Source organism: Struthio camelus, chromosome 3 (assembly GCF_040807025.1).
Source record: "Struthio camelus isolate bStrCam1 chromosome 3, bStrCam1.hap1, whole genome shotgun sequence".
NCBI classification, from domain to species: Eukaryota; Metazoa; Chordata; class Aves; order Struthioniformes; family Struthionidae; genus Struthio; species Struthio camelus.
Window position 1 is genome coordinate 61,055,486 of NC_090944.1, and position 25,983 is coordinate 61,081,468.

The 25,983-nt window shown below is 39.2% G+C and overlaps 1 protein-coding gene across 4 annotated transcripts in view; it reads right to left on the reverse strand.

Moving 5' to 3' along the window:
- Positions 1 to 25,983, reverse strand: part of REV3L (REV3 like, DNA directed polymerase zeta catalytic subunit) — a 128,037-nt gene that overhangs the window by 39,964 nt on the left and 62,090 nt on the right. For all 4 annotated transcript variants that reach the window (XM_068938052.1, XM_068938055.1, XM_068938054.1 and 1 more), the window contains exons 6-15: positions 19,179 to 19,273; positions 18,440 to 18,544; positions 17,407 to 17,491; positions 17,173 to 17,321; positions 16,749 to 16,877; positions 13,873 to 14,110; positions 9,865 to 10,004; positions 2,694 to 6,882; positions 1,335 to 2,320; positions 651 to 733 (exon numbers count right to left, since the gene is read on the reverse strand). In XM_068938052.1, coding sequence (XP_068794153.1) covers positions 651 to 733; positions 1,335 to 2,320; positions 2,694 to 6,882; positions 9,865 to 10,004; positions 13,873 to 14,110; positions 16,749 to 16,877; positions 17,173 to 17,321; positions 17,407 to 17,491; positions 18,440 to 18,544; positions 19,179 to 19,273 — 6,199 coding nt within the window. The remainder of the gene's footprint in view (positions 1 to 650; positions 734 to 1,334; positions 2,321 to 2,693; positions 6,883 to 9,864; positions 10,005 to 13,872; positions 14,111 to 16,748; positions 16,878 to 17,172; positions 17,322 to 17,406; positions 17,492 to 18,439; positions 18,545 to 19,178; positions 19,274 to 25,983) is intronic.

Genomic DNA, 25,983 nt, shown 5'->3' on the forward strand with positions numbered 1-25,983 from the left:
GGAATATTTTAATGAAACCTCATGGCAAAGCAAGAGGCAATCTGAAATACTGACATTCAGTTTTTGTATAAATTCACATCGCCTTTCTTAGAGGCCTGAGGACAGAGGAACCAGTAAGTCTCTATTCCCTCTTGAGCAACGATTCAGCAAAATAGCCTGTTTCAGACAGCACTTTTCCAGGTACTTAGTTAAGGGTATGCTTAAGTACTGGTTGAACTGGGTGATCCAAGTATGTTAAAAACAGAGGAACCCACCCCACACCAACCCTACATGTCAGACCAGTGATGCACCTAGCCCAGCAGGCTGTCTTCACTAATAGGAGCAGAAATGCTAAGGAAGTCACGCAAGTGTGACATTTTATGCGAGCCATTCCCTTTGTACTCTGCCAGCATATCAGTGCCATTATCGTATCACTGCCCACTAGTTTTCCAGAAAATGCTTGAACAATGCCTGAAAACTAATATGCACACATAAACACACACACACACACACACAGAGGCGCATATATAAAAAACAACACAGAAGAAAACTGCTAGTCTTTTTTTAGAATTCTAAAAGAAAAGTCCAAAATAAGTCTAAGTATTAGAAACAGAAGGGACACTTACATGCAATGTAATAAAAACACATTTGTACATTCAATTTTTATTTACCTTCATTTGTGTGGTTAAAAGCACTCTTCGAAGACCATCAGCATTATCGCCTCTCTTACGACTCAGTTTCTGGGTTTTTGGTTCTGTAAACATACAGCAGTGCAAAGCTCTTTAGCTCCCCTAATACTGTCTAGACGTTAAACAATAAGCAGGAAACAACCAGAGGCTTTCGGTTAACATTACAAACACAAATTACTCTCTGCCCTATCCAAAGCACAATTATGATATAATAACATGGTGTTTAGATTCATTTAGGAACGTACAGAACAAGGTCAGTAAGACACTAAACCTCACTGGATTACCTCGAGCATTGCTATGTTACTTACACTCTACGTTGAAACTATGTTTGGAAAAAAACTAAGCAACTTAGCCAACAAGGTTAAAAAAAAAATCCCCCCAAAACAAAAATACTGTACACTTGCAATTATGTTTTCAACCAGCATTTCAAAATTCAGATACTAGACACCATCAGAAAGCACAAGCGTGTTTTCCTTCTAGACTTAGTTTCATAATTAAAGTTACTTTTACAATAATTTGCAGGCCTTTTCCTTTCCAAACCTAGTTTTAAGCACGTTTTCATGCGGATGCAGGCATTTTCTCGTTATGTCAAATGAAATATAACATCTTTATTATCACTTGCAGGAAAACTTTTTGTGTTTCATTAAGCTTACTTAATGCACTTACCTGTTGATAAAGGAGTAAAACCAAGTTCTTCAGGTACTCCATCTTGATTCTTTCTCTGCACAATGGGCGTACTATGTAGGCAAATGGATTCTGAGTTTCTGTGATCTTCACCAACCAGAAACGGAGGCGTGTCAAAGGCCACTCTAATGTTCTCTTGGGTGGATGGAGAGTTCTGCGCACTTCCTACAGGTGCTATGTCATTTTCTTCCACAGAAGACAAAATAAGATCCTGACTTTTCCAGTCTGCGTCTTCTGAACTGGACTGCTTAGGATCTGGAGATGCTACTTGTTGCCAAGGAGGAAGCACTGGCGAATCTGGTGAACTGTAACTGACATAATAATCTTCCTCCTCCTCCTCCTCATCATCATGTTCTAGTGTCGAAGCAGTAAGTGTCTTGCTTTCAGATGGAGTTTTATTGGATTCTGGCTCACTTCTGGTATTTATAGAAGTTCCTATAGCGCTTACAGATTTATCACGGATTTCCTTGGTTTGCGTTGCTGCAGGACCTGCCACCGAAGCAGGAGAATCTTGTGTAGACACAATAGGTCTTTCGTCTTCTAGGCTAGATAAACTTAAGTTTTTAGCTGCTTTTACCACACCTACAGATTGCTCTTCAGACAACACCGTAGAGCTGAAATTCTCAGCTGCCTTTTCCAGCTCAGCAGGATGATTCTTAGGTAATTTCTTGAAATGCTCATACTCTTCTTTGGCATGGAGCCACATCTGAACCTGCTGTTGGCTTGGAGCACACTTGCATGGCATTATAACTATTTTTTTGTCTTCGTTAGTTTTATGGCTATTAGCTTCTCTTTTGTTAGCAGTAGAGTGACCGAAACGGGGAGGAGACGTCGGCCTAGGATTTTCTGTCATTGCTGAAAAAGCAGTCTTCCAGAGTCGTAGACCTTCCAATGAGAAGTCTCCCTCAAACTCGAGCAGGTCATTTGGAAGTCTAGTTTCTACTGTAAGAAGCCGTCCTCCAATCTCCCTGTAAAGAAAACAGTTTAAATAATTGTTTTGCTCCAAACTGCACTGCAGGCACTCCTCAAGATGATATATAGACAGAAACCTGGTAACCAGTTTTCTCACAATGCAATTCATGTGGCCAGTATTTTTTTTTTTTTTTAAATAAAGCAAGGTAGACTCCCAGTTACCACAATAGTATCAATCAATAAAAACAACTATAAATGAAAATGGATATTTGTGTGAAAGTATAGTAATTTTGAATTTCAAATTTACGTGCATGAGATAGAATCTTTCATGCATACGTGGTACATTATAGCATAAAATTGTTTAAAGGAATAAATTAAATTTAATATAATCACAAGCATATGTAGACAGAAACGCCTTTATTATACTACCTTGGCTTTTCTGGAGCATCGGAAGGATTGCTGCAAAACGGTTCCTGATAAACCGTTTCTGCAAGATCATGATCCAGCAAAGTTGCCATGATTTCTTCACGACTGGGTGGGGACATGAGAGGCTTAAGAATGTGAGCTGTACGAGGTGTAAAACTTCCATTCTTTGACTGTGAAGGGGAACTGGTTGATCTTGGTGAACTATCTGGAGTTGGAGTTAATGCTTCGTTATTTCTTGAAACATATAATTCTAAATCCTCAGAAGCCACATCTATAAGTTCACCATCAGGAGAAGACAATATGGATGTAAAAGAGGTATTGACGGAATCAAGTGGTTGACAGAGTTCAAAAGTGGTTTCTTTTCTCATGTGGCTTTGAATCCAGTCTGAGCTGGTTGGCTGAGGAAGGTTAAGAAATCTCTCCTTATTTAATTTGAATTTTTCATTTAAACGGACCTCTGTCTCTTGTGTACAAGAGGTATCTATAGAGTTTGACCTAGAAGTTGAAGGATGAACATTTTTCCTCCGCTGGCTATGGCAGTGGTTCTCGTTATTGTCCAGTGAGGTTTTCTCAAAAAGCTCAGGGCTCAGAGAGCCAGACCTCATCCACTTATTTGCATTTGAGGCATGCTGCTTTTCTTCTTCAGATTTTTGGTCACTGTGACATAGAAACTCATTTTCTGTTGTTTGCCCAGAACCAAGATCTTGAACTGCATCACTCAAGAATTTCTGGGGCAAATTTTGATCTGCTGGGACAAACTGGCTTGCAGAATAAAAACTGCAAAATCCAGTTTGCCCTATAGTATTAATATCAAAGTTGTAATTGTGGTCTGGAGACAAGCTATCTTCAAGTGAGTAACAGCTTTCAAAACCAGGGTCTGAAAAAAAAATGGGGCTGTCATCAGACACAGAGTGATCAATATGACTACTCATCTGCTGGCTTAAAGACTCCTTTTTGGAAAGTTTTGGTGTTTTTTCTTTAGATTTTGTATTCCTAGGAGCACGAGATTTCCTTGGTGATGCGACTGACCGTGATCTTTTGATTGCTTTATTTTGTTCAAGAGGGCAAGGTGTACTCCTGCTCAGCTGTGTCTTAACCGATAATGGTTCCTGTGTGACACTGGCGTTCTGAGCTTTCTGCTGCCTCTTCTGGAGCAACTCCTTCAGAACAGCTAGGCCAGACTGGCCTTCACTGAAAGCCGATGGGGTCACTGCAGTCCTGTTTTTATACTGGGAGATGGGTTTTGGTTGCATGGTTGTTTCCGATAGAGGCCTTTGTTTTACTGTTTCAGGTTTAAAATGTGACATATCCAAAATAAATCCTCTCTGTTTTTGTTCCCAACTTAACTGTTTCACTGGGCTCTTCAAAGAGGTAACAAAACAGTTCTTCGGCAACTGAAGTGGCCCAGCGCTTTCCTCAGATGACTTAAGAATAGAAGAATAAGGATTAGAATGCTTGGATGCATCTGGTAAACACAAAATCTGCTGTGGATTACTGTCCTTACAATGCAGATAGTTAGCGGCATGCAACTGATCCATCTTTCTCGTGTCCAAAGGATCGCGAGTTTCATTTAATTTTCCAACTGGTGGTAAATATTTGTTTTGCAAATTTTTAATCTCATCCACTTTTACAGAGGTCTTATCTTTAGACATACGCACATTCTGTGTCACCTGAGTTGAGTGGCTGCACGGGTCAAATATGTTTTGAATGAGAGCAGAGTCCTTCACTCTAAATAAAGCACTTTGAGTCCTGGGCCTCTGAGAGCTCATTTTTGTTACTTCCCTTCCAGATGCCACAGCAGAAGACGCGAGAGACGAAAGCGGGTCTTCTCGTGGAGTAGATAAGCATTGTGTATCTATAGCCTTATCAATTTCCATCAATGAATGAAAACAGCCTGATGAATTACCCTGGGGATCAGGTGCTGGAGGGAGCTGAGCTGATGGCAGATATCCTGTTGAATAACCAGGAAGAGAACTATCCTTCCGATTATGAAGTGGCTGTGAGGTGCCAGAGTTGTAAGAAATCTCTGGCAGATCTTGATGCTTGAGCACAAACTTAACTTCCGCAGCAGAGCGAGTATTTCCTTTTTCATCTTTAAATGCCATGCGCTTTCTCGATGACGCTTTTTCAGATGTTTTTTGTCTTTGCTTTGTTCTGGGTTTCTTCTTTCCATCATCTGCTGTTTTGTCAGACTGACTCATCTTTTTCTTTTTCTTGGTAGACACAGCAGGGCTAGCAAATTTCTTTTTACATTTCTTAACCTGAGTTTTTGCTCGACTATTTTTTCCCACACTAGAATTAACAGTCTTCTTGTTGTACGTATTAGGGCCCTTACTAAGTAAAGCTTCTCTATCCAAGTTGGTCAAAATTTCTTCAGCTTTTGGATCAGTGGGAGACCAGCAGCGAGGTGGAGATGCATTTACTGGGCTTGTGCTTCTCTCAGAAAGAAAACCTAATTTAGACATAACATCACTATAGTTACAGTCACAGTCCTCCGCTTCAGCATTATAGGAGGGTGATGGAGGAGAAAGAATTGTATGAGTCCTTTTCCTAAAAGACAAAGTTCTTTTAATATTTTTACTACCTGTTTTCTGTGGTTTTCCAGCTTTTTTCTTGGCTGACTTATGCTTTGCTTTCCTTTTGTGACTTTTCTTTGGTGTTAGTGGATAAATAGGATATTTGGTTGCAGGAGAGTCAGGAACTTTTGGCCAAAAGTCCTTTAAAGGTGCAAGCTTTTTATATAAGTTCATCTTTTCCTCTGTGAGTACTACTCTTTCCTCACTAGAATCTACTTTCCCTAGTTTAACAAGCATATTTTTTCTCCCTCTAAATCTATTGATGATAATATATTTAATAATAACAGGTGGCAATTTTTTAGAAAGTTTTCTACGTTTTCGAGACTTCTGCTGAGACCCATCCAAACTTTCAATACTTTCTATGGGTTGAGGTAGATTAATTTTTGAGTTGTGCGCGACAAAGCTTGATTCACTGTCTTCAGTCTCATAAGTTACCTTCCGTTTAGTTCGCAGCGTGTATTTATTCCCGCATAACCCAAATGACTGCTCAGTTTCAAGGGGTCCATCTCCAAACTGGCAGTCAGCACAATTAGCAGTACTTGTAGGCATTTTGTTTTCAAAAGCCTCAAGAGGAACTTGGACTAAGTCACTAGGTAAAACACTATCCTTATCAGGAATGTTACTACAAGCATTACCTTGTGTATAGCAGCTTTCCTTCACTGATGCAACATCATTTACACTTGCAGGCTCCTGATGATTTATAAAACCGAGTTTCTTTTTATTCAGCTTCAACCTGGACTGTTTGTTGCCTTGCTGTAATTTATATGTCACGGGAGCTAATTTCTGTGGTCGACTGAGACAATTCGAAAGGACTACACTGGGAAAGAACATATAATGTGCTGCTTGTTGACTGAGGCTCGGCTTTTCTGCCTTATGCTCCTGAAATTCTTCATACCTAATTTTAAGCTTATTAAGGCCACCTTCATCAGTGTTATTTTCAAGTGAATGTACCATAGTTCGACTGCCTCCTGAACAAGACACCAATTCACAGTTTTCTGTAACTGACGCTGGAAAAAAACTATTCATACTTGCACTGCTGGATTTTTCATTTGCTTCGGAGGATATTTTTCCTTTAGAGTGGCTCAAATCGGAAAAGTTAAATGAGTTTTTACTCAACACGCTGTCACCAACGTGGCGGCCCATATGCATAAAAGACGCATCTTTTTCAACCTTTCTGATGCTAGTATACTTTCTACTAGGTATCTGTCTGCTCACTGATGAAATATCATCTTCATACTCAAAAATATTATTTTCACACGAAGAAACCGGGAGAATATCTTTCTTGTTACTTTCTTTGTGTGAATTCTCTGCAAGGGTACTATTGCTGAATGATGTTGGGTACTTTGCTGCGTAAGTGCTTTCTTTCGTAAGAGGATGTACTGAAAGTTCGGGTCTTGCTTCTGCGTTTGGTTGCGAAAGCTCTTCTACTAAGTCTTCATTGTTCAAAACGTGGTTAGAAAGGGCACTTGTGTGTTTACACTGAAAAGTAATTTTAGCAGAAGATGGGGGTTCTAGCGTAGCAGCATCTTTGTGAAAGATTGAGGTCTTTACAGACATTTTGCTTGTTGCAATGACGGAGGAGTGAGTTCGAGAACTTTCATTATTCAAGGGATTGTCTGAAATGGAAGACAAGCAATTTTACTCTAGTTTCCCTTTAAAAAATGATCTAAGTCATTAACCATTTTAATGGTATTCTCATGAAGGCCATCCCACACAAAGAAGAAATAAACCTCTCCCAAATTACATTCCATTTAGGATCATGACAACTACAAGACACTGAGTTGCCTAATCAAAATCACATCACTAGCACATTAGTCCCACAGCCATTCTGTCAGTTACTCCTAAAGAGCAGTCTTGCACACGTTTGTCAAAGATTTCACGCTAGTTTTCTGAAAGAAGGCTAAGTTCACTTCCCGATAAGCAAATACAAACAGACCAATTTTTAGAAAAAAGCTAGCATCCTGCTTTGCCCCTGAGAAGTATGTATACTCGCTGGCTCTGAAAAGCAAGGAACCTGCTTAGATGACTGCTTCTCTATGCAGACAAGGCACTGCACAGAAACCTAACGTATGATCCTAAAACAAGTACTGTGTATTAACTCTCCTGTATGCTAAGTGCAAGGCAGTTTGTTGCACTTCTAAAGCATAGCAAACCACCATCCATTCAGGTGCTTACGTGAGAAATTGGCACCACAGCATAAATTCAAATCCATGCATTGACATTCCCACATAGATCTGCCAGGAGCATGTGCCACGGCAGCTGTCCTGTGCAGACTCACCACATGATACATGGGATGCTTTTTCTCTTTCATTGATAAAAGTCATATTTCCTCACATCTACTGTAGGGTAAGCGCATGCATGCAGGTGGTAGTTAACAAATTAACAACTGTTCTTCAGTAACTGTGTGCTTGTTCATAACCACAATAAGCACCAAGTAATTTGAAGAGTTTATTCTTCTGCAGAGATCGTCACCACAACGCTCCTGGCATACAGCAGTTTGTTCATGTATCCACATCTTTAGCTGAAGGGGGAGAGAAGCTACAAAATGTGATGGGTGAGTTGGAAGCATGTGCTGCACACTGTTGTACTAGATGGGGTATCCTTTGGGCTTTTTTTCCTAAATTATGGGATCATCTTAGATTCAGATTGCCTTCAGTTTAGCAATTTTTTTATTCCCTGGTGAGAAAAATAAAAGGAAGCCTCCATCTTTTGCTAACAACGCTTTCTAATGCATACATGAAGTCACTGAGCTGTTAAACAATTGGGAGATGCAGCCTATGATTCTTTGAGGGTAGCAGGTGTCCACACAAAGGAGGAGGATTAACTGAAGAAAATGGGAGTTCAAGGAAGCTATAAGGAACACTCGGAAGACACCTGACTATTCAGATTTAAAAAAATCTAGAAAAATACTTATAGTAAGTAAGTCAGATGTTATGGACACAGAGATTTGTGTGTGGAAGAGAATTTTGGATTTAGATGAACTGGACTGAGATCTACTACTTTAGAATTTACAGTATTCCCTATTGTAAGAAGTTGATGCAGTACAAGTTATTTCATGTCTCATTAACTGGACAGTAAAACTTACTTGAAGTTGACATTCTTTGTCTCTTGCATGTAAATATTTCAAACACTTCAAGTATTTTTAAAATTTAAGCAATACTGTCTCATTAGCCAAAAGTACCCATTTTTACATTAAGTTACAAAGTACCACAAAAAAAGAAATTACACTTGTACATTTTGCTAAACCAAATCATGCAAGTAGTACATCAAGTCACGTATCAACCCCACCGTTACACCCATAAAAACAAGGGAAAAAGCAAATACTACGCTTTAAACAATGAATATGAAAGAATGGTTGCGGTCGTCTATATAATAAGATCACACGTCTCACTTTCCCCACTACGGAATTGCTTATAGATATATTAAGATGCAAACATTTATATACTAATATGTGTTCCTCTGTTATTTTTATTGAACAGCTTCAAGAGTTGTTCACTAACACAGAACTTTCGTAAAGGACTACATTCCTACCCATAAGAGCACATGCAGCAACAGGAAACTATGTACTTGCAGAACATATGTAAGTTTTCATGCTATCCAGTTTGTACCATAGATTAAAAAAGAATTTTCTGCACAAAGTGATATTAACCACAAATTTCAATTTTTAAAGTCAGTGAAGTTGGACTAACATGCTGTTTCAAAAACAAAGAGGAATAATTACTGTTGATTAGACTAAGAACAAAAATGAGTCTAACTGAGAAAAAAGCCTGGATATAGATACATGGTTTTTTCCTCCAAGATCCATATATTTTTTCATTGTTTCTCTCAAAAAAAATTTATAAAGGTGAAAATAGGTAGCTTGTATAATTAACAGATAACATTTATGTATCTGTCTAATCTCAAAGAATGCATTCTATTAACTACAGTTATTTCAAGGGAAGACAAGAGGTTATAAAGAGAGGACAAGAGATATCTCAAAGTCAATTACTTTTTTAATAGATATTGAACGGTAGTTTCTTCTGCATCAGCCTTGTCACTGTGTAGTTTTAACTCATGCAATCTCAACACGTGAACGTGCAATCCACTGAATGAAGCATATGCTTAAACAAAGGTTCACTGCATTGTTAGCACGGGTGGCAAATACTCTCAAAGCAAATTTAACCATCTAGATTTACACAACTAATACATTCACAATTTACAACAAAATCCTAGCAGAATAAATGGTCCTACCATTAATGATCATTAATTTCAACAATATATTTGCAAAGCAAATATCTTAATACAGTAACAGAAAAATACTTCTAGCAAAAAGTTAACTTTACCTTTTCCATAAAACTAATTAAACAATGTCCTCTTTTGGACTGTTAATACAATACGAAAAGCAATTCCGGTAATTTGTAGAGGGCATTAAAATTAAAATATTGTTGGTTTATAAGGAAGATATTATGGCCTGCTACTGCTCTGTTGAGAGCACCTCCTCCTAATTAAAACAAGAATTGAAAACGATTAACCCTTTCCAGAATTAGCAAGTTGATCTTAAAAATTAACTGTGACCAAAATAACGTTCAGCTTCCAAAGCTGTTTTACTATTTACTTACCACCATTCTCATCTGCAGTCCCATCTAACTGAGGTATAGAGAGATTAGTTAGGAGCATATTGTTACCACTCCACTCCATTTCTTCCTCTGAAGATGAATCCTCTTCTGTTGAACTTCGATGCATACTTTTACCTGCTGACCTAGAGAAAACAGTAGAACTAACCAACGCGGAATACTTCTACCAGAAAATACCTATACCCATAGGGAATGTCAGAATCAGAGAGGCCTGGTGCTATACGGTTGTACGATTTGAGGAAGCAGAAGGAAATCAAATCGTTACAATTCTCACTGAGAAATTCAAAATATTATTCCATGTTATTATTTTAAGAGGCAAAAGTAGTCATTTTAAAACTTGTAGAGAAAAACTGTAATACTCAATAGTTTAAGAAGTTAGAAGGGGTTTAGATACTTATTTTTGTTTCAGTTTTACTGAAAATTAATTTCATTGCCTGGGAATGCTTGAAATTTGATGATAAACAGGCTATGCAATGTGCTTTTAATTTAGTCATTCGGAAATGAATTTTTTTTAAAAGGAACCTTTACTGTACTGTAACAACTCACTCTCAGCAGGCTTAACTAAAACATAATCACAGAAACCGAAGGTTCGTTTCCATCCCTCCTCGATCATTCTGAAGAAGCTGCTATTGCTAATTTCTAAGCCACCCTTACTATGTTAACTATTCTACTCTGCCATTTTTAGTCATAAATCTGCTCGAAAGAAACAGAAAAAGCTGAAAATTTCATCAGACTTTAAGGTGGCTATACTGGTGGGTGGGGGGCAAAATCCCAAGTCCCTCCCACAAATTACAACTCTAGAAGCCATGTGGAACTGGATTTTTCTTTGAAATAAATTGTGAGGTAAACACGATTCTTCATAGAAACAAGTTATTCTGTGGCTCTAAGACAGAAGTCCAGACAAACATTCAGATTTTTTTTTTTTTTTAAGATTAAAAAACCCCTATCTTAGTAAAGAAAATTTCAAACTGTTGTGCAGTTTGATATAGCAATATGTTATTGTGCAGTACCTTAAAAGGTGTAAATACAAAGGATATGAAGTCACAGGAATTAAAAAGCAAAAGCCCAAATATGGAAATCTACTTTTGAAGAAAAAACATCTCTTTATCTGTGGAGTTTAACTAGACATGGATTATATGTATCTTAACAACATAGACATCTGACTGTGCTGAGCACAGAGCCAGTTTGGATTCAGCCACGATTATTAGTTCAGGAACAACAGACTCAAATCTTATTATTACTATATTATTTCTAGGCTAACTCAAGTCTGGAAGCAGCATGGCTTGGAAGAGGGACCTAACTAACAAGCCCAGCTGGGTCCACAGTGGCCATGAGCTAAGTCAGCTTGGTCCTCGCTCTTCTGCGTTCCCAAAACATGGGCGAGTGCAGTGCATGTATATATATACACACATTCAGGTGTATACACAAGCAGACAACAAATTGGGAGTGAGGAGCAATCAGTGCTCCGGAGGGAAGGGCTGCTGTTCAGAGGGCCCTCAAAAGGCTGGGGCAGGAACTTTCAAAGGCAAATCCCAAGTCCTACCTGATCCCAAGAATAACCTGATGAACCGGTCCAGGTGGAGGGCTAATTGGCTAGTAGCTTAATGGAAAAGGATGTGGGAGTCCTGGTGGGCAGCAGGTTGAACCCGAGTCAGCAGTGTGCCCTTGCAGCCAAGAAGGCCAAAGGCATCCTGGGCTCTGCTAGTAAGAGTGTAACCAACTTCAGCAGTCGTGAGGCTTCATCTGGAAGAGCGTGTTAGTTTTGGGCTCCCCACTACAGGATATACATTTATGAACTGAAGCAAGTCCAACCAAGTCACTAAGATACTGAGGGCTGGTGGACATGACGTGTACGGAGAGGCTAAGAGAACTGGGTTTGCTCATCCTTGAGAAGAAGCTAAGATCTTACTGCTATCTTCAACTACCTAATATGTGGAAATAAAGAAGACAAAGTCAGCTTTGGAGGTGCACGGTGATGTGAGGAGAAGCAATGGATAAAATTTGCAACAGAAGAAACCAGATATAAAGAAAAAATTCTCTGCCACGAAGGTGGTCAAACACTGGGACAGGTGACCCAGAGAGGCTGTGGAATCTCTATCCTTGGAGATACTCAAACCTTGACCAGACAAGGCCCTGAGCTATCCAAAGCTGCTTTGACCATTGGACTAGATGACCTGCAGATGTGTCTTCCATCCTGAATTACGCTACGATCCTGAGCACGAAGCAAATCTGTGTGAATTCTAGCAAGCCCAGTTACAGTTGAGCTGTCTTTTGCAGAGCACAGCTTCGACCTCTCCGCACTCAAGCCCATCACTTGACATTCTAGGAAGACTTGTCTCTAACACAGCACGATACCCCTGTAGGAGCGACTATTCAAGAACCAATTCAAGTCTAGCTGGGCTTTTAGCTCCAGTTCAGTGCAAATCAAACCCAAGATGTTTAATTCAGTCGCTACCCGTTATTACTCCAGCACCATATACTGTTTGAGACAATGGAAGGCTGGGAAATTCCCAGTAAGAAAAAAAAGTGACAGTATGGATACTGTAGGATGCATAAGGAAGGAATACAAATAGGGAGTCTGAGCAGAATTAGGTTGGATCTATGGTCAGTCTCAAATTAGCTCTTTATGCGTGAGCAGCATTGGGTGAAGGCTAGCTATACCCATGCTCTCTTCTGAAGTTAGTCCAAATTCTGCAGAGATCACAGTGGGGCAAAACTTGCAATTCCCTCCAAACATGAGCTGACTCCATGTGGAAGCACCTGGTATGTACTTTCTTCCCAGTGCTTTCTGCCTGTGACAAAAACGTAGGCATACATGAGCTAGTTATACTTGAGCCAGCTCATCATGTCTGGTGAGTTTTTAAATTGGATTCTTATTCTTTATTGCATAAAAGCTGTTAACTGCTTCAGGGTCCTACTTGACTCCAGAAGTTGTACAGTCATACTCATGCAGAACTGTGCCTGAACTAATAAATTCTGCAAAATATAAGCTGGTTCTACATAGAAACTGCCACTACACTGAAGATTAACATTAAGTGTTTTAGATGGAAACTTCCAACTTCTGTAGGAATGGTACAATACTTTCAGAGTACTGTGAGGGGAAAAATAAAGAGTAATCAAAGGTCAGACAGGAAAAGAGTCTTTATAGATGATGTATCTCTAAGTAGGAGACCACCTTTCTGCATAGCTTCAAGAAAGAAAAATTTTGAGTGTTTCTGTGCCTCTCCTCTTCCTTTCCGAATCAAGAGTATAATTACAATGTCTGAAGCAAGGAAAACAAAAATGTTGTATGTGTTAAGTTCCTCACATCTCCCAGATGGAATTCTAAATACTGGAAGGTCTGCCCAAAGCATGGGTGACAGGAAACTGGATACAATTTCTTTCAATGCCTCTCAGTGCAGATTTGACAAAAGGTCATTACGACCTGAGCAGGTGTTCCAAGAATCTTAGCCTTAAAATATTCTAGCTGCTAACCTTTAGCACTCCAGCAGAGTGAGCAGTATTCATGTTTTGATTTAAGCGAAGACAAATGGGTGCAGTTATCAGATTTCTGGGTCAGTCTTCACAAAAGTATCTCTTAAACATTCCCTTTAGTGAAAATTATAGGCACGGGAGATGTACCAGATACATCTCATGCTTGTATCGTACCCAAGGTATGACTTTAAAAGCAATTTCCAATTAAAATGGTCGTATGTGGACTTGTAGGAAAGAAAGCTACTCAATTTTTCCTCAAACAGTAAACTAGTAGCTTAGGTCTAGTTAAACCTAAGCCTTTCATCCGTATTTGCATGTAAGACTGATGATTCACAGCACCAGCTGAACAGCTGCATTCTATCACAGACATGCAGGGATTTTTCCAATGTTTTCAACAGAGATCCCTCTATAGATCATGGAGATCATAACTCACTTGAAAACAGGGGCGGGGGAGGGAGCTGGGAGGATCTAGCAGGGAAAAAAATCAACCACTTTAAAAAGACAAAACCACATATATACCTTCTTTTTGGCCCAGGCTCTTCAATGCTACTGTCCCACCTTTGGGACATTAACAAGCTAAGTTCCATTTCTTCTTTCTCACACTGTGGCTCATTTTCTTCATCATCACTGTTCTGAGAATTTCTACAGCTTCCAAAAGAACGATGGTGCGAGATCGTTCTAGCATGTCCCATCTGATACCCATCATTCTCCAATCCAGCCAACAGATCAATCATGGCCTCATCAGCACTACTGTCCACTGCAGAGAAAGCCCACACAAACAGAATCTGTATTTTGTTTTACTTGTAAATGGCCAGTTATAGTCGCTCATTAAAAAACAACTCAACAGTTTAAAATCTGGTTTGTTACTGTCCAAAGCAAGGTACGCTCCAGAAGCACAGCTCTCTATATCTGCCTTATTTTTCCAGTTTTATGATTTATGTTATCTTTTCCAGCTGTTCAACCCCAGTCTTGACAACCCATTTTTTCATTTCCACCCTCCTGCTCCGAGTTATTGGAAGCACTTCTGTCTCTCTCCACCCTCTTACTACCTCCTCACATTCAGTCACGCCTCACTCTCCCCTTTTATTTCAGCATGAGTGCCAGCTTCTGAACTATCACTGCCTTCTCTTGCTTTCTCCACTTCTACGGCAGTATTAACTTCTCTCTATATCACTTGGAAGGCTTTCAATCACTGCATCTTGTGAAACATGATGCTGATTTTTCGAACTGGTTCTTCTTTCCTCCTGTCCTCTATTTTAATGCTTTATTTCTTCACCTCTCTTTTCTTGTCACTATAACCTATTTCTTTCCTAAGTTCCTCTAATTTCAACACTGAAAGTTTATCTGATTTCACTTCTCCCTTAAATCCTGTTTCTAATTTCTTTTATTTGACCCAAACTGTAACCGACTCATGCACTTCTCAGTCTTCACTCTATTTCTGACCCCTCTTTTGAAGTCACGATTTCTCACTCTCTTCCTGCTTACCTGCTTATCATCTGACCTGATAACCAATTTATGATTGCCAGTCTACCAAGTATCTGTGATCCTGGGAAATATGCTCTAGAGGACGCTGCTTGAGCAGGGAGGTTGGACTAGATGATCTCCAGAGGTCCCTTCCAACCTCAACCATTCTGTGATTTTTGTGGTACTCCTCTCTCTCCTTCTCCTCTGGCTGAAGGACTACAATCTCTACTTCCTTCCTCAGGAATTACATGATTTACAATGATCCTGAGAATCATATAACATAAGTCTCGACATCTCTGTGAGGAAGGTATTTTCCATACTTTACAAAAGCTTCACAAGACACCACTCTTCAGACTAGAAACAGTCCCCACTGCAAGAGTTCTAAATTAACCCACTTTAAACTCTATTGTCTCTTCTTGCCTTCTTTGCCCTTTGTGAGGTCCATCATTAATCCTCAGCCTTTATTTCCCAGTAACATAATCCTTGCTCTTTTTTCATTTTGACCAAACTACTGTCACCCATGGCCCCGCTGACGCTAGGACCCTACCAAGGCATAGTAGAGACTCGGCTATGCCGTGAGAAGCTACTAAAAGAGAAAGCACAAGAGACCCAGAGAGGCAGCGTGTTACTCATGGTCACACAAGACACCAGCAATAAGTAGCCATCTGATTAAAAAAAAAAAAAAAATCCAATAAATAAAATCTCCATTTGATTCCATAATCACCGGACAAAGTAGAGTCTTTTAACAGTTCTATTATGTTCAGTGATTCAAAAAGTTGTAAGACTTACCTGTATTTTTTTAACCACTTCTCATCCTTTCAATATAACCACCTCTCTCAGAAAATTTATGTCTGCCTTTGCTAGCTATCGCATACCTTCTTTACCTACAGTTCTCTCTACCATCTAAATCCTTGCCTGTAAGTCTTTCATACCAAAATCCTGCCTACCTTCCGCAAAATAAAACACCACCGGAAAATATTATTTTAATCTTATTCCATCCATTCCCTCTTTCTGTGCAACAAAAAGCAGCTACCAGAGGACCTTGGCTATTTTTGCCAATAAACCTATTTGCACTGTATAGGTATCAAAAGCACTGGCAGCTAGGGTTTGTCAGGTTTTCCCGCCTGCCCCGATACAAACTTTCTAGCATCAGTTTGAGAGCACGCTAATCTTATACTTTCTTTTATTTACATAATAATGTACATATATATAGGGGTGGCATATATTCATTTCACCTTTTCTAAAGTATTTTAACTATTTTCTACCACAAGCAACTTTTCATGCTATCATGCTATTTTATTGTTTTTCTTTTCCCATGCCATCCATAGTTGTTTGCTGCCATGGTCTTTCACCCTCTCTTTAATAGTTTCCTTCTTCTGGTTTCTTTGCCTTCAATCACTCTTTTGGGAACGAAGAATTATGGGAATTTCTCTTTTTCCCATACATTTTGGGAAATATTTCTGCTACTGCAATTTGGCTCTCATCAGCCTACTATCTCCTGGTAGCTCCAAAGAGTTGGACATCTAAAGATAGCCTAAAAGCACGTACTCTACCACGACTATGACAAAGACATAGCAACTCCAAGAGCATCATGGACAGGCAGCCAAAATCCTGTTTATTCTGATAGTTCTAGTCCTTTAACCCTAGGAGCAACCAGGAAGAACAATATCCAGAAAAGACTACATCGAGCTGACCTGCCAAGATGTACCAGCTCAGTAAAAGCACAGCTGCCACTACAAACATACTCTCCTGGTGACATTATTAGAAAATGAGGGTTTTTTTCCCCACAGGGATGAAGTCTCAGTCTGCTTTACACACCCCCTGAGGTGAAGTACTTACTTTCTTTCATGACTGGTAACGTAAGCGAACACAATAGGAGTGTGGAACAGCAAAATAGCCCAAAAGAAAAAACAAATCCCAGTCATACTCACTAAAAACGGTAGTCTGATTGAGTCTTTGAGACAAAGGCTGAAAGCTCTGACTGCTCTCCACAATGTTTAAAATTGCTTCTTCATTAATAAGTGCTTCCTCTTCTTTATCAGTATGCATCCTATTAGATTCTTCACAAGGAAACAAAAAGCAAAAGGATGGAACTAGCAAGAGTCACAGACATCAATACATTACGAAAGCAAGCCACTTTATAAAGGATTTTATTATTCAAGTATGCTTCCATTATTTGCTATAGCAATTTTTAAAAGGCTTACTAACAATTATGAAAATAAAAGCAGAATAACATTTCAGTGTCTTTCACAACTGACAGCCAAATCTTCCCCGGCTTACTTTTGCTAATATTTTAAGCAGCCGAAGCATGACAGAGATTTATGCCTAAACAATCATGCTGTTAAAAATACTCACCTTTATGCAGCTTTTTATCTTTATGCACTTCTACCATATTAGCTGGTGTACATGGAAAGGCTTCGGGAGAAAGTACCTCGGAATGTAGTGTTAGCTCAGCAGAGAACTCCTCTGATCCATTACTGTAGTCCACCGATCCTGACAATGTTCTAGTTAATTGAAAACCAATTTTAAAATGTGTATTTAAGGTTAGCACAGAATACTACAGTTTATGGCAAACGGCTAAACACTTACACAGAGAAGTCATTTTGCTTGAGGATTTCTTTAAGTCGCTTCTGAAAAAATTTTTCACTCTCTGTTGCTGGCACAAATCCACGGTCTTTAAAGTTTAAAAAATATTTATTATTCAGTTTTACTTAACCTACCAACATGCAAAGAGAAAGCTATGTATGACAGCTAAAATTACTAATTATATTAACAAATAGTTCAAACGAGAAGTGTCCGCTAATTTTAAGTGCCAACTTTCAGGGATGATTTTTTCAAGTGTATTTAACACATCTTACAATATTTCCCATATTCCTGTGGATCTCATTTGCAACTGCAAGTATCAGGAGCATCTACAAATCACATTGTAATTACATCAAGGTTAGCATCAAGGAAAAGAAAAGTCAGTTAGAAAACAGTTTTGAAATTCTGGCTCTGAACAGCATTATATAGAGACACAGGGAAAGGGCACAGTCAGAATGCAGTTTGCCTTAACCAGGAACCTCTCTCTTCCCTTCTTGCAATCTTCAGGTTTACCTGCCAAATACTGTCCGCCTTTTAAAAGGAACATGGCCTAGGTTCTACAGACAACAGCCTTGCTCATTATGCAGTCAATTCATAGAGCATAGTCTTCTCTTTGCAATGAACTTTAAATAAAAATACAGGGAGTTGTTTATCTTTTCATAGTTTTCATTTAACAGCATTTTAGTTAAAATTTCACAGAAACTCAAAGGAATTGGCCTTGTGCAAAATCTACCGAGGCCAATAACTTTAATTTTGCTAGTGTTTAAACATTTAAATATTTTCCATCATAAAGCACGCAAGCTTGACTCTCAGTATCATTCATTCTGCCTAGAACGCTCTGCAGCTTGCTGAATCAAGATGTTTGTAGGCAAGGTTTTATGTTCTTAAATCTGCAGTACACATACTGGGCAATCAGTAAGCTTAGAACTGCAAAATAACACCTCTAAAAAGCCCTGAAACTTGATACACCAGTTTCAATTGTCTCCTTCTTGCTATTTGTTCACAGCTTTCGAGAAACAACTGCGCAATATTTTTCTACCTTGTGAATCAGGCGGCTTAATCTGAGAAGATTCAGATTTCTCTCTCCGTCGTTGCTTTTCATCTTCCCATATAGCTTGCAAACCAGGGTTCCTGCCAATCTGGGCTGAATACACAAAGAGAAGTTTGTCAGTGTGACAAAAAGCATATTTTACAAAAAAATAATATAATCTGACACTCTTTTTCATCTAACACCTTTTGCCATTCCAACTTCTTATTTTTTATTGCAATTCTTGCCTTACTTGAGGATTCAGTGTTACATAAAAGTTCTGGTACAAGTCTCCTACTTGTTTTCTGTATCTTTGGCTTTTGCTGGTCTTCTCACCAAGTGTTTGTGCATGTGTGTGCATGTGCATACCCACACATAAATAAATAAATATTAAAGTGGAATAAGTGCCAAAAGAAGCCAAAGTTATTTCAAAGATCAGTAAGCAACAACTCATTACGCTAATATTTTACTTACTCTTCTTATAGGTCTAAACCATTCTCTTAGGCATTAACAAGAATCTTTTTCTATTGCTCTGATAACAGGCTATTCTCATAATCTGGTTTCTTCCAGTGTTTACACAATTCATTTCTGTATTTTGTAACTTTGTAGATCAAGAGATCACTTCAACATTGAAATCTGGATTGGGACTTTACTAAGGTAAGCCTTTTAAAAAAAAAAAAAAAAAAAAAAGCATGTAACAACATAGTCCCTGTCCTAAAACGTTTTACGTGGAAAACTATCAATACTTCACCTTCAATATCCAGTTGATTTAAAATATCAGCAGCTACTGCATCCACCTCCAACTCACAGGTACTCTGCGGCTCAACACCCTTCAATATTAGAGAGCTGTGACAACATAAATACTGTAAGTTAATGTTGCCATTACGTTCCTTTTGAAACACGTATCATCCTCCTTTTCTAACTAGACTAACATCTAACATAGGTTGAGGGGAGGGAGAGTATTACAATAATTCAGAATTACCAGTTCTCAGCATTACCTGCAAGGTAATTAAATTAATTGGCCATTTCCAAGTCTAATTAAAAGAGAAATTTGTATCTTTGATTTAAAGGGACTGGGCTTTTGTAGGGAGATGGGAAAGAAATGGTTAATAAGGCTAAATACTATGGTAATTATAATAATAAACTCCTCTTCAAATGCAATATGAAACGTTCCACAGATCTTTCCACCAACAGGACCACCTGCATTAATATAATCTAGCATCAAGGAAAACTAGCAGCATGAATTTTCCTTCACGCTTACAAACAATTCAAAATAGTTAAAACTTCCTACTAAGGAAAGGGAAGTAAAAAATGTTTTATTTTTCAGAACCTACATTTTTAGGGGGGCAGAGAGGAAAGTGGGGAAGGGCCCGGTGAATATAAACAGGATATTAGCACCCCAAACACAATAGCAGGACTAAGGGTAACTGGCTTAGGAAAGTCTTCAAATACGAGAAACAAATTCAAGCTTCTTGCATGATGATCTGGTCAGCCTTCTGCTGTCTCTGTTCAGTAATAGAGCTGTTAAGATCAGTGGTTCTCCCCCTGCCACTGTCAACAAACTAATTTCAAGGAGTCCATGCAGGGAGCTAAGAAACAGAAGCCATCTCTCAGGTTTAAGCAGAAGTTTGTTTCCCCTTGGAATATTTTTAGGGAAACACTGCAAGTTTCCTCACAGCTATCCAGAGTTAAAGGACACTAGTCTTGAGGACCCTCCGTCTAGGTCAAATAACTGCTGACTTACTACATCTATTTGTATGTCGATATTCCCCGATACACATGCAGCAGGAATAAAAGATATAATTCATCAGGATTTTCAGTGCTCTCTATGAGCTTTGAATAGAAGTCACCATAGGTCAAGAAAGTAAGATACGCTGTATTTAAAAGTTAGCTATCCGTGATACCTTCCCTGGAAATTCAGTTAATCTACAAATATGAAACCTAGAAGAAATGTAAAATTAAACTGCTTAGACATATAGCTTATATACAGTTATAAGAGTAAGATTCTAATGACTTCTCAGAAAACACGTGAGCAAAAAAACCCCACAAAAATGGTTTGTGTTTCTAAAGAACTATCAAGAGATAAAGACGGTACACTAAAACAAACAAGCAAAAAACTAATAACGCCAAACAATCTGACCCCTTCCAATCCTCCCCCCCCATTCTGAATCTGTAACATTCTAGGAATCAAAAAACATTCATTTTAAGACTCCTTTTGCAGAGGTCTATGGTACAGACCATCCGCAGCCTAGAGATTATAGGAAATTAGGACTGAAACTAGCTCAGATACAAGCTCTTCCTTAAGATGGAAGATGGATGGTTATCCATTGGCAGATTGTGTGGATTTGCTCAGTAGAGATCTAATTAAAACTGTTACGATGCCTACTGCAAAACAGCTCTAAAATACTTACCATGATTTTGAAGCAACAAAAGATCGAGAGGTTCATTCAAATGCACTGTAGAAATTGAACTGGTTTAAACAACCCGAGCCCAAGTCAAAGGTGAGGAGCTCCTCTCCCGGCAGCTTTGGTGGCCTCACTGCTCTGCCACTGCATCAGAGCTCACCTCCGAAAGCAAGCCTGAGATACTCAGCCCATGCAAAGAGTCACTTACAGCTGTGCTGTGAAGTACTGAACCAAGCAAGAGTTGCTAAATGAGTGCAAGTTTCTTGTGTCAGCTCCTGCTAGCCATCAGTTCTCCTCCACCCTGAAAGAACAACCCCTTCCTCCACAGACTCAGGTTCTACTGCTCAAAGGGCAAAGGCTAAGGAGAAAGAAAGAAAATAAGAAAAGAAAAGAAAAAAAGGCGAAAAGAGGCAGTGGGGGAGGAGATGACATAAATTAAGAGGGTTAGTTATCTAGAGAGTGTGCACAATGCACGCTTTTATTTACTACTGTTCAGTTCTGCCAGTAGAATCACAGAACGGTTGAGGTTGGGGGGGACCTCTGGAGATCATCTAGTCCAACCCCCCCGCTCAACCAGGGTCATCTAGAGCACATTGCCCAGCATTGCATCCAGGCAGGTTTTGAATATCTCCAGGGAAGGAGACTCTACAACCTCTCTGGGCAGCCAGTGCTCAGTCACCCTCACAGCAAAGAAGTTTTTCCTCACATTCAGATGGAACTTCCTCTGTTTCAGTTTGTGTTTCAGAATGGAGATCTGAAGTGTACCAATGCATTGTGAGTTAGTTGAAGATACTCCTTCATACATGAAATACTAGTTCCACAATACTGCAAGAACTTTTTAAGAAAAGCACTGGAAAAAAAAGCTTTCCAAGACCGTTAGATGACAGTATCACCTACACAGGAAGCCAACATTGTTAGGCTGCAACTTTTCAGTTGAAATATCAACTTACTTCCTGCGTTGTTAGAGAAAATGTTAAGACCTTACAAAGAGATTAGAAAACTACTTTTAACCACAAATAGTAAAGTTCTGAAATTGTCCATCAGAATACTGGAGATTTAAAAAAAAAAAAAAAAGCTACATTGCTATAGAGTTACAGCTCATTAGCTTAACAGTTTAGGCAAAGAACTGTATGATGACAAGATAGGAGCGAACCTTGAGTCAACAGTTTAAGCTTATGAAACAAGCAACAATTTAAGCTTACAAAACAAGCCCTAGAGTATCTGTTTGGCACTTAAGGGAAAAGACAGAGAGGACTGAAAGGAAATGTAGTTTTTCTTATTGATAACGGTTACCAGATCCTTTCATACGCTATATTAATACAAAGTTATAGTTCAATTGCTCAGCTGATACATAGCTTGCCTTCTGGGGTAAGGAAGGAATATTTCCTCTACGTTAGACTGATAGGATCTGATGGCAATTTGAGATGATGAGATACGCAGCAGAAACCACAGTGGACCCATTTCTTCCTCTAACAGGTCATAAGCCACTAGAAAGATGACAACGCTTTACTGGAAAGTAAAATCCTGTATTATACGTAATATAAAACGTTTATTAAAAAGTTTACTTTTTATTCTGTCATACAAAAAGAAGGCAAAGCAGGATATTTCTTTACTCTAAGCATCAAAAAGTAGTCTGGCAGAAGCTGAAAAGCACTTATTGTATAGAATTTATTAAGAGTTGTAAGAGATCACGCATTAATGTGTGACTACTAATCCCTCCACGCAGCAGTACTGTTTGGAGTTACTGTGAACATTAAGACAGCAGATCACAGAAGCCCTCCCCCAAAGCAGCTCAGCCTTTGAGCTGGAGTAGACTGTCTATGCCCTAATGCACACTTTGAGGACTATCCATCGCTATCACTTCTCTCCCTTCCCAGTCACACTATTAAATGAGAAACAAGCCCTTCATAGGATCAAAACGCACACTTCTCATGTCCTACCTACTTTGGGTGCTCACACGCATCAAAGCACTCAAAAGGGGATTGCCTGCACTGTATGTGACAGGAACTGCAAGCAAGCTGAAACTTGCATTTTGATCACACAAGAAAGAACCGCAAGACCACTGGGAAACGAGAATGTGGGAAAAGGCTGCAAGAAAGTTTCTCTGCTCCCTGCATGAAACCAAAGCATTTCTGGGAACAAGCCAACAGGGACCAGAATACACGCTGGTCACTGATACTGGAAGAGCATTTAATTTTAATACTTTCCTTTGCTGAATGACACAGGTAAATGACCCGAAATTTGGTCAAGATCTGCCTTTAACTTGTAATAATATTAATTTGAAACACGTTCTTTGCCTACAAGGCAAAGAACAATTCGGGTTTGTATTTGTATTCAAACAATTCGGGTTTGTCTCCATTTCACAAGTTTTTTGTAAACGGATCTAAAAGGTGTTTGAGAAGCAGGCAAGCTCGTTTTGCCCAAGCTCTGAACCAGGCAGATTTAAGGAGTTTTTCAGTCAAAAATTATAGTATTTCAGTTAACATGACTTCTTATTCAAGCTAAAAAACCCTGAACAAGCACTTTTCTCTGCGATAGACTTCGGATTTATCATTGTAATTCTCATTAATGTTTTCAGGGTTATGGCAGGGCTGGCAGTCAAAACAGTACGCTCCAGAGACTGAATGGAGGCTAATAAAAGGGAGAGTAGGATTTTCCAAAGACTTTAGAAAGGCCTTCTCAATGCAACTGGCTCATTAACTTCTCGGGATGTAACGTCCTTGCCTAGGTGAGCTACTGAATGCTTGCGCTAGCAGGAGGCAGGCCACCAGCACCACAAGCTTCTGGAACATCCAGGTAGGCAACAAAGGCCAAGCAGCCACTCTTTCCCTCCTCGAGAAAAGCTCAAAGGGGGCATATGAAAGCAGAGCCCTTTTACCATTTTAATTTAGCCTGAATAGGACAAAAACGTCTGGGGAAAAAGCCAGAGTACAAGCTGTCCTGAAGCGCCATTATTTGAACACAGCTGCTTCGTTGCACTTTCACCTTGTGTGCTGTCAACAGTTTGGTCAGCCGTTATTTTTTTGCTGGTTTTGCTCACCTAGAACAATCATGCACAACGCATCAAGAAAACGTACGAAGCAATTGTGCCTGCCACTCTCCCAAACCACACCACGTTTCCTGAGCAGCTATAATGCTACAATTAGCAGCCAAGAGAACAGTACAAAGAAGCCAGAATATGTCTACTCTCCTAGCTATAGTCAGCTGGAAACATGAACTGCTTTAGGTGACTCGTAATTGTGACTTAGCAGATGCTCAAAGTGGTCTGCTTGACATGGATTGCCCTACAGATATAAAAGGCAAACCACTGGGCTCACATCATTTGCATCAGTTTTGCAAAGAATAAGATAATTTCATGTAATCTCAAAACAGCGCGATTTGAGAACATCTGTATCGGAACAAGGTAAGAAAGTAAACCTTATCGAGTCCCAGCCAAAGCTTTTCATAGCATCTAGGTTTCATTCTGTAGAGCAGAATGTACGTAGACTCATGCATGAGCCACAAGTTGTTGTTGTACAGATATACGAAAGGTAGGCTTAAGCGAGGTAGCATGGGAAGCAACCTAGCTGCAAGAACACAAAGTTTATTCTGCTAAGAAGCAAGGTTAATCAGGGTTGCCCAACACTGTGCTGCCATGTATAGAGAACCTGAAATTCGCAAATCAATTTATTTGAAATTACCTGTGGTACCTGCACGCTGTACTGAAAACAACACTGCAAACCCATCGCACCGTTGTAGAAAAAGCTCCAGATGAATTATTTTGAGAACAGGCAGAGAAATTAGACCACAGACCTTACTTTCAGGAAGGTAAACGTTTGCTGGCACTATCCACTGGCATAACAACGGTATAGAACGAAACCTGCACTCAAAGAACGCACTGAGTCTTTAGTCCCCCTCAGCCACCGAGACAGCCACTGTGACTGAACTGAGGCAAGAGTGGACACACTGTTAAAAAATTACCCACTACAACTAGCTAGTTCAAAGCCCTCACAAACCTTGAAGAATGGACACCAAGGTATCTTATCCCACCATCGGTATCTTAACCCACCATCGCCAATGATAGCCTTGGGAAAAAGGAGTTCTGCTGCCACGCCATTATTTATAATGTTAAATAACATTTAAAGGGCAGCATTATTTATAATGTTAAATTGAGGACAGTACATATAAAATGAACCCCGCAGAGTATCTAAAAGGTCTCATTCAACTGCACTGATAAGGACTCTACCTTTTCACATAATAGTTTTATAATTCCATATTCTATTCAAGGAAGAAAAACTTTTTCTTCGCTTGCTGAATGTTCCAATGACTTGAATAATTTGCACATTCTATTAGATAAAAACATGCACATCCTGGCAAGTGAGAAAAACAATTACAACAGCAGAAATCTAGTAGAAAACTTTAATGTTACATAAAGACTAGACTACACAGTCGTGTTATTTATCAGATCTCCATTTCCATATAAACTAGAGTTCACTAGCAGATCTAGGACTTAAAAAAGAAAACATCCTACCGATCATTCTGCTTTAACACACTGCATCCAACTGGTAGACTCCACAGGCAGATTACTCCAAGCCTGATGTTTACCAGAAAGATTTCTTATTGGAACCCACAGAAGTGTTTCCTCATTTATTATCAGCTACCTGAGGGATAACATAAATGTGTCTCACAAAGCTGTTGGAGTACTGACAGGCCCAGGCAACTACTGTTTATTTTTAGGTGGGCTTTGTAGGTTCTGGTTTGATAATGCTAGCAAGTATTGTACTTAAAAGCCTTACATTAAGGATTCCTTGGCACTAATAACTTTGGACATTTGCCCACTTCGTAACAGAATCACTTTATTTAAACTAGATTATAAGAAAAAAAAATCGGCCCTAGGCTTAGTACAGTAAGCTAATTATAGCAATAAGTTAATAATTCAGAGACTTGCCAGCAGTAAGACAGGACATGGCTGGGGTAAACACTGTTCTGGAGAAGTGGCCCAGTAGCAAAGTGCCACCTAATCCTGAAGAGTGAGTTCAGTTACCGAGAGACCTTGGCATAGTTCTCAAATGTTTATTGAAATAAGGAACCACTACTGGCATTTACTCATGCAAAATGCTGCTTATGTTAACACACTTTTGAATAATATCTTGCATTTTACATCCCCGGCAT